General features: G+C 38.8%; 2 protein-coding genes across 2 annotated transcripts in view; one reads left to right on the forward strand and one right to left on the reverse strand.

The window, feature by feature from the left end:
* Window positions 1-2329, forward strand: part of emx1 (empty spiracles homeobox 1) — a 6473-nt gene extending 4144 nt beyond the window's left edge. The window contains exon 2 of the mRNA XM_014018015.1: window positions 1670-2329. Coding sequence (XP_013873469.1) covers window positions 1670-1875 — 206 coding nt within the window. The 3' untranslated portion in view covers window positions 1876-2329. The remainder of the gene's footprint in view (window positions 1-1669) is intronic.
* Window positions 2330-6459: 4130 nt separating this feature from the next.
* Window positions 6460-8443, reverse strand: part of sfxn5a (sideroflexin 5a) — a gene marked incomplete in the record, with an annotated part of 43810 nt that continues 41826 nt past the window's right edge. Inside the window, 1 exon segment of the mRNA XM_014018016.1 lies at window positions 6460-7158. Coding sequence (XP_013873470.1) covers window positions 7081-7158 — 78 coding nt within the window.

Here is an 8443-nt window from a genome sequence, read left to right on the forward strand (position 1 = left end):
GTGGGGTGGGGGGCCTGAGAGCTGGAGACAAAAGGGGAAAGTCAACCTCTATCACGATGCTTTTTTATTGTACATAAAAAGGGCAGAAATGAAGGTTTCTGCAAAAAAAAAAATCCTTATTTTATCAAAACTTGTTTATTTTCCATCACATGCTTTGTGTCATTAACACCCCCTGACTCACCATGCACCATGTTAAATCCTTTTTTTACCCCCCTTCAAAAGAAGAGGATGTGTGTGCAGACGCTGGTGACTGGTCATTTACAACAAATCAGAAAATCTCCCAAAGATACGAACTCGTCACGCTCTGCTTATGTTCAACGTTGTGACTCRGGGGCTTTTCTTTCAGCTCCCGATGAAGACTCGTCAGCGGGCGACTCGAGGCCAGCCGCGTGTCAACAGTTTAGGACAAACTCCATCCCCACATCCCCGTTGTTGCAGATGTTACYGAGCCCTGCCTGTAGAATAAAACCTATACGAGAACACTGTTTTTGAGCAGCGCGTGTAACTACACAGACACGGCTTAAAAATAAAAGGRAAATAATAATATTTTTTCTCAGACTGGGAATGGTGTGTTTTTGTCGTAACTCAGGCGCAGGATTTCGTTCCCGCCGGTCTCATTAGGTCCTGCTCTCCAGCTGCAGGTGGACRTGCAGATTAGTGTGAAACATGCTGCTCCTGTGTTTGATTGGAAGGAAAACCTGCAGATGCTCAGTGATGCCGAGCAGGATGCAAGGCTCCGACGTGAGCATGGGAACACTTTCCATTTTCAGCTTGTTTTATGGTCCAGCGCAGAAAAATGACCTTTTTATACAAAAAAAYGGGACATGAAAATTCAAAAAAATTCCTGAAGACATTTTGAAAGGGAGCAGATGCAGCGCCTGCTTAAAATTCCAATGGACTTAGTAATACAAAATCTAATTTACATGTGACCAATCTATAGGAAACAGATTTTTGCAATGACACTATGTTGCTTATCAAGACCCCAGGACACGATGAACATTGTTGTGTATAAAGGTAAAATGAAATATTTAAACTGTTGCCGCTGGCTCATTGTGGTCACCATGGTAACCACACCCCCTGCGTCTGTCGCTCCCTGACTGCCAAGTTAATGAGAGGCGAACTGAAAAGTAAGCCTCAAACAGTCGCTGTGCAAAAGCCATCAGCAGCGGAGGACTGACGGTCCCGCATGTGGAGTCTCGTGCTCCTGCTGCATTTTAGGTAAGAAGTAGGACACGGAGAAAACCGTAAGTAACCGTAACCGCTAGCCTAAGAGCAGCGAGGGACACGCCTAACGGTAAAGAAGAAAAAAACATGCCTCTTTTGAGGAACTATTTGTATCCATATCAAAAACCGTTCACATAAGATTAGAATACTTTAGACATTTTATCATCAACTTTAAGTTTTACATTCAATGAAAAAATGTCTAAAAATCATAAAATTTGAAGAACTGTAATTGTGTAAAAACCTACTACTACTACTACTAATACTAATAATAATAATAATAATAATAATAATTCAGATTGTTTAGAATAAAAAATATCAAAACAAATAGACTATTTGCGGATTAATTTCTTTGTTTTTGNGTCTTACATGGTATCAAAATATATATTTCCTTTTTCCCAAACTTTATTGAAACACTCTTAACATTTCTCTTCGCCTCGCTGCCCAGGTAATGACGTGTCCCAGGACAGCCTGCTCCTCCACGGCCCCTTCGCCCGGAAACCCAAACGGATCCGGACGGCGTTCTCTCCCTCCCAGCTGCTGCGTCTGGAGCGGGCCTTCGAGAAGAACCACTACGTGGTCGGAGCCGAGAGGAAGCAGCTGGCCAACAGTCTGAGTTTATCTGAAACGCAGGCGAGTCCCGTTTGTTTTTAAAGCTACTTCTGAATGTTGGATTTGTTTGAAAAATGTCACTGAACTCTTTAGGACCCCGATAAGACGCACAAAAACACGTCAAAACAAAACTGCCTAGATTATTATTTTATAATAATAATAATAATAATAATAATAATAATAATAATTGAAAAAACACCAGTTCAGTTGTGTACAGCCCAAATATCTGTTACTTAAACTTTGAACATTACTCTTACTCTGAAGCAACTCTGGGTTTTCTCTTGTTTTTCTACCATAATCTCATTGATCTCCATATTTTTTTTCTTTCTGTATATTTTCGCAAAATTTATCTTTGTTTCGCAACAAATCTATTCCTAATCAGGCCACAACCTTTTGGTGTACAGTTTGAACATTTTGTTTTAAAGCTACGCAGAATGTATTTGTAAACCAACAGTAATAAGGAATGCTTATGCACTTGCAACCCTAATAAAAAAAACCCCATTATAAATAAGTTGCATGACAGCCAAATCTATTTAAAAGCCTTAATAAAAGGTTTGAACTGACGCGTCAGGAACTGCCAGAGGATGTGTGTTTCCAGTCGGCTGGTATTTTCTCTGAAATACAGTAAAACACGTCGTGTTCTTCACAGAAGGTGCAAACTCCATGAAAGAAGTGGCAAACTCTTATTATCCTGCAGTGTTTCCACCTTTCACCTGAAATCACCTAACAGAGGAGGTGTAGGACCCTCTGCCCACTGACCCCAAGGCTTCGCAGAGAGAAGAGGGAAAGTGCAAAGATGTAAGAGTAGAATTCACAGCAGCAGTTTCCCACACCCCGCCTTTTTTTTTTTTTTACAAAGGTGCACAAAGCATCAGACATCTGGAGGAGCACAGGGGTCACATGGTTTGTTTTGAGTTCCCATGATACCCTATACTCGCCGCAGGTGCAAATATGCGCTAAAAGGACATCGTGATTATCTAAACAAACACCTTCCACAACGCCCCGTGGCTCATTTCCATGAATAACAGCTTTGAGTCCAGTCGCATCCGGGTTTGTCCTGGTAAAAAAAACTAATAATAAGTTAGCATAATTAACGCCAGTTGCACGTCTCTGTTGTCTGTCAGGAYGAGGAATTAGGAGGAGAAATCACTGTGGTCTCACTAAACGCAGCATGGGGGTCAGCAGGCAGGAGACTGAGTGGGAATCCTGAACAAGAAACAAAAAAACCTCCCTCCAGAGGAGCAGAGAGCTTGTGGGGGGGGGGGGGGGGGGGGGGTGGACTCACTGAATCAGAACAACTAGTTTAATGAACAACTAGTTCACTCAGTGTTGGTTTAACTGAGTCGACTTAAGTCTTTTATGAGGGAGATCTTATTTTCAAAGGCTGATAAAACATTTAGTGAACACAGCTGTAAAACCTCTGAAATGCAAATCACAAGATGTTCACTCTTCCACATACACGTTAACAAAAAAAAGGGGGAAAAAAAAGCAAAGCACTAGAGATAAGAGGGTGCCAACATCTGATTAAAAGTTTGACATTATTCTAAAAGCGGAACAGAAATCAGACAGATTCCTTAAAATGTTGGTGTGTTGTGTTTAACTCTCCCTCCACTTGCAAGCGGTCTCTTGTCGACTTACGCTCCGCTGCAACCTACACGGTTCCCCTGGCAATCGCACAAACACATGAATCACAGTTTATAACAAAAAGCAGGAAGTTTATATAAACAAATAATCTGAGGAGCCATAAATTATAAACTGGATGAACAAATCTATGTAACTTAATTATGAATTTTTTTCTCATGTTAAGTCATTTTTAATGATTGAACTATTGTTTTTCCCAGGATGTAGTTAGTGATTTTTCACCAAACAACTTGGAGAATTGCGTGCACAAGTTTGAATTTATTGTGGATTTTCTCTAATCGACGCAGGATTATTGACATACAGGCTCAAATCATACTGTTTGGTTAAATATTTCTTGTTGTATCAATCATCATAATTCTGGCTGATATTTCACCACTCTTCTTGGCAGAATTGGTAAAGTTTATTTAAATGAGTTTCTAGGAACAGACCTAACGTTTAAGAATAATTCACCAAATTTCAATGGAAAGTGGGGACTTTAGGAGATCCGTTCCAGTARCCTAACGTTAGCCATGAAGCTAGTCTTGAAGGAGGTTTTATTGCCTTGTTGGAACACCCGATGCTGCCCAAGTTTCCAGCATGAAGCTGTTGATTTCAGGTGAGGTTGAATAATTCGGAGGTAATGCAGCCCCTCATGGGAGAAGGGGTTCTCTGCGGAATCAAAGTGGGYGTGTCCCAAGAGTAGGCGTGTCTAAGGCATAAACACTGATTGGCTAAACACCTAGCTTTCGCCACTGTGGTGAGGTATTACTTGAATATTAAACGAACAAYAGTCACTGATGTTTAACAGGTTATTTTTATTATCTTTGTGAGATTTACATGCTTTTTTTCTTTTATCTTGTGTTATGCTGATGGATTCATAGTTATTGCACTAATTATYTTTAAGTAACTGAACTTTTTACTAATTCCGTCATCTATTTGTAGTGAGAGAGTGTAGAGCAGTGACCCCCTGAGTTTTGTTTTGTGCAGAATTAAATTTCAAACTCGCCATTTTAAACACGCGTGTCTTGGTCTGTTTCCAACAGATTCCATGATGACTTTTAAAACCTAGATGTGGTCAGGAGAGAAATAAAAGAAATCAAAAATACATCAAAAGTTGTCAGAGTTTGTTTCCATGAAAATGTKGAAATAAAAACAGAAARCAAATTAACAAGTCTTGTGTACTATGATGTGTAAAAATGTGTAAATACTTTAAGTTTTTTGCAGACCATGAAACAAWTTATGAGAACACTAACATTTTTATCTTTCCTCTATTGTCATAATGACAGTTTCAAATTATGCTGCTTCATTTGGTGATWAAAATTTAAATGCTTAATCTTACTGCAAAAATCAATTAAAGGCTGTTTTCATTTGTATTATTTTAATGATTAAGTTAAAGATGATTTCTAAAATATAGATACCACTGAAGGACAAAAGTCTGACACTATGACTTCTAAATGTGTTTGTATTTCATATCTTTTTATTTATTGACTGACCCCTCATTTACAAATAGCTGTTGTTACAGTTATCTGCCAGGTTGTGCCAATGAGAACAAGTGAAAATGTTATCCTAAACGACCCGGGAACATGCTGGAACCATCAAACTAAAGTTACAATGGGGTGAAACAAACTCCTAACTAAAGCCCTTTTCAGCCCACATAATAGACCTACAGCCCCTCTGACTGGATCAAATATACAGCATAATGTATACTGCTGTAACATTTAAAAACAAATAAAAACAAATATGATTTTCTTTTAACTTATGTAACTTTCTCAAACATAACTTTCTGACAGAGTTTTTACTTGAAATGTAAACTGTACACATTCAAGAATTGATACCACAGGCATTGGTATCGATTCAGAGTATCGGGGCATTTTGTACAAGTACTTGTAAAAATGCTGGTACTGGGACACCACTTGTTAAAAGACATTCTCAAACTCAGCACCATTTATGATAGAGAGTTAAGCGAACATTTGAACATATAGTTTCAGTCTTTGTGGAATAGAGAAAATCAACAAACTTGATCTCGTCCACCGTGTTCATTTTTAAAAATTACTTGTGTATGTTGTATATTCTTTCCATCTGGAACAAAATGGTTCAAAAAATTGTTATGTCAATGTCAGTTTTATCACCCGCTTTGGATGTTATCATCCATTAAATGGACGTTATTAGCCATTATCAGTCCCATAGAATGGCTTCAGACTGTCAGCTGGTTAATATGAGGCATAAAGCCACTAAGGTTAATTTTAGAGAAAATGACATGGGCTACGATAAAGTAGACCGGACCTCTGGTGGTAGCAGATTGTTGCATTCCAACGTATATGGCACTGGTAACCCACTAGGGGGCACTGTTGGGACAATCTGAAGTCATTCTATGGGACTGATAACCGMTAATAACGTCCATTTAATGGACTGATAATATGCGAACTGGATGGTTTTATTTATAGAGCACATTTAAAAAGAGGAATGCTGACCATAGTGCTTCACAAGCAAGAAATCTAGCAATACAATAAATGGAATAACAAACAAGTATAATAAAAAAAAGGCTCAGAACAAACACAAAGTAAAAAAGTGACATTTTAGGTGAGATTTAAAAACCTGCACAGACTCTGCTGTTGTTCCAGAGTCTGGAAATCACCTTTGCAAAAACCTGATCCTCTCTGCACTTTAATTTTGCTTTCAGCTCCATGAAAGCACTTGATTGGAGGATCTCAGTGCTCTGGGTTGTGAAAGWGCAAAACATCCATATAACTGGGTGCCATGTCATTAAAAACTTTAAAACTAAGTAAAAGATTCATAAAACCAAAAAAATGAAAGACAACAGGCAGCCAGGGTAAAACAGCTAAACCAGAAGTGATGTAGTCTTGAGCAGCAGCGTTCATTACAAGCTTCAAGTAAATATCCAATCAGGTCATGATTTCAGATTAAAACTGTTGTGTGGACGCAGAAACTGATCTTTTAACTCCTCTTCAGCATGAAGACAAAATAAAAGTTTCGGAACATCTGTACTACAGAACAAAAAAGGTTTATTTTGAGTTTTACTCCCATATTCATGCAGTCACGGAAACAGAAACTTGACTAAAATACATCACAGATTTTTTTAATTAAGGCAAATTGATAAACAGATCTGTACACCGATTCTATTCATCAGTTTCCCATATGTTTTATTTCTGATCCAGCATGAACTCCAGTGAATGTTAAACGTGGGTGTTTTCCTGTTTTTTTTTCTTTTGCTACTTTTTTAATTAACCAATTTTCTTCACATTTATTGCCAATTTATTAAAAAAAAGGCAAAGTATCTGTTAGAAGACAGGTAATCCTTGGTGAGCTGATTAATATATGACAGAAGGCTTCACGGAAGCTTTAAAACAGAATTTTTGGCATTAATTTAGTTGGTAAGCGTCCATGCTGTTATGTCGTTATGACTTTGAGCTATTGTGATGTATATTTTGCYGTCACTGTTACTGCTATTTAATGACTATTATCTCTGTATGAACGTAAGATTGTCGGGATCAGCTGCTGTTCTCTGAGCGTATGCTACCTCCACCATCAGTCTCTGGCAGCCTCTGATGGTTTGACCTGCGGCGAGCAGCGGGTTCTTCCTCTCGTGGCAGCCAGCAGAGAGATCGCTCATAGTCCTTTATTGTATGTCACAATCTTACAATCTGTTGCCATTGCAATCTCTGGCTCTAGCTGCTTCACGCTGATCTGTGGGAATCAAAGCAGAACAAAAAGGTCAGCGGCTCCAGTTGAAACACTTGGCACAAGTATTCAGCTGGTACGTTTGCATTGTGTACATGTAATATAAACATGCATTAATATTTCTTAAACATATCTTGTGAAACTCTTCTGTGTGACTAAATAAATCTTAAAGGCTTTAAATGTTCTTCATTTGCAGCTAATGTGCAAAAAGAGCCAATTTGGCAGATTAAAGTCTAATTTGAGGTTTACATCTCCTAATATTTGAACCAGAGACAGATGGCTGTTAGAGTTTGGAGGCAGAATCCTAATCAGACATCTTGCTAGGTGTGAAATGGGGAAGTGGGACAAATTGAGTAGGCGGGGGGTCCCGGGGAGCAGGGCATTCATGTTGCTTATTGGGGAGATCTTTTTTTTTTTTTCATCTGCTATCCCTGCGAAAGTGCAAAAAGGACTTGTGATAGAAAAACAGGCTTCTCCGTGGAACGGGAGGTAGCTTTTCACAGGACTGTTGGCAGCACATATGTCTGAAGTTTTTTTTCTTTTTTCTTTTTTGCCATATGGCTGTCTAAGCTATTTCCAGTGGTAATTAAATCCTAAACATTTTAAAGCCAGAACTGGTTGGCTTGTGTCAGCAAGTCACTTGGCAGAGAGGAGACAAAAACAGCGAAATGGAGTGAAAAACAAAAATCTTGCTATTGCCATTTAATGAGCAGAGTGACACATACTGAGGCAACGAGGCTAAAGTTAGATCTCAGCCTGCTAGCCTGGATGGCATCAGTGGCAGTGAATAAAGGCAGCGAGCAGATCACAACAGCGCAGGTTACGTCTCAAAGGGCTACGCCTCATTAGGGAAACACTGAAGAGGTCAGGAGGAAACATCAGTCACTGCTGGACCTGAGTTATGGCAGACCTGAACTAACTCAATACAGTGGAGGGTTTTTTTAGAAATGAAAAGAAAAACAAAATCACGCTCAGATTGACACTCAATCGTGGCATGGCAAATACTTCTCTGGTTAAGTCATTGCTTTTAATTCAGACTTTTCTTTTTTTAACAGAGAACCACTCTGGTTTTAACATATGCAACAAAAATCCCTTTGAAATATCTGTTATTCAGGTGAAACATATACAGTATGTACCTGCTTTACTTTTCAGTGTCAGAGAGCTACATCTTTCTGAGCAATAAGAAAACAACAACAATGCTTTTCTGATTAGTTATAACAGTAGACTTTATTTGATAAACATATATTTTAGATATATATTATAGCTGGAGGACAACAGAGCTGCTTCATGG

Source organism: Austrofundulus limnaeus, unplaced genomic scaffold (assembly GCF_001266775.1).
Source record: "Austrofundulus limnaeus strain Quisiro unplaced genomic scaffold, Austrofundulus_limnaeus-1.0 Scaffold181, whole genome shotgun sequence".
NCBI lineage: Eukaryota > Metazoa > Chordata > Actinopteri > Cyprinodontiformes > Rivulidae > Austrofundulus > Austrofundulus limnaeus.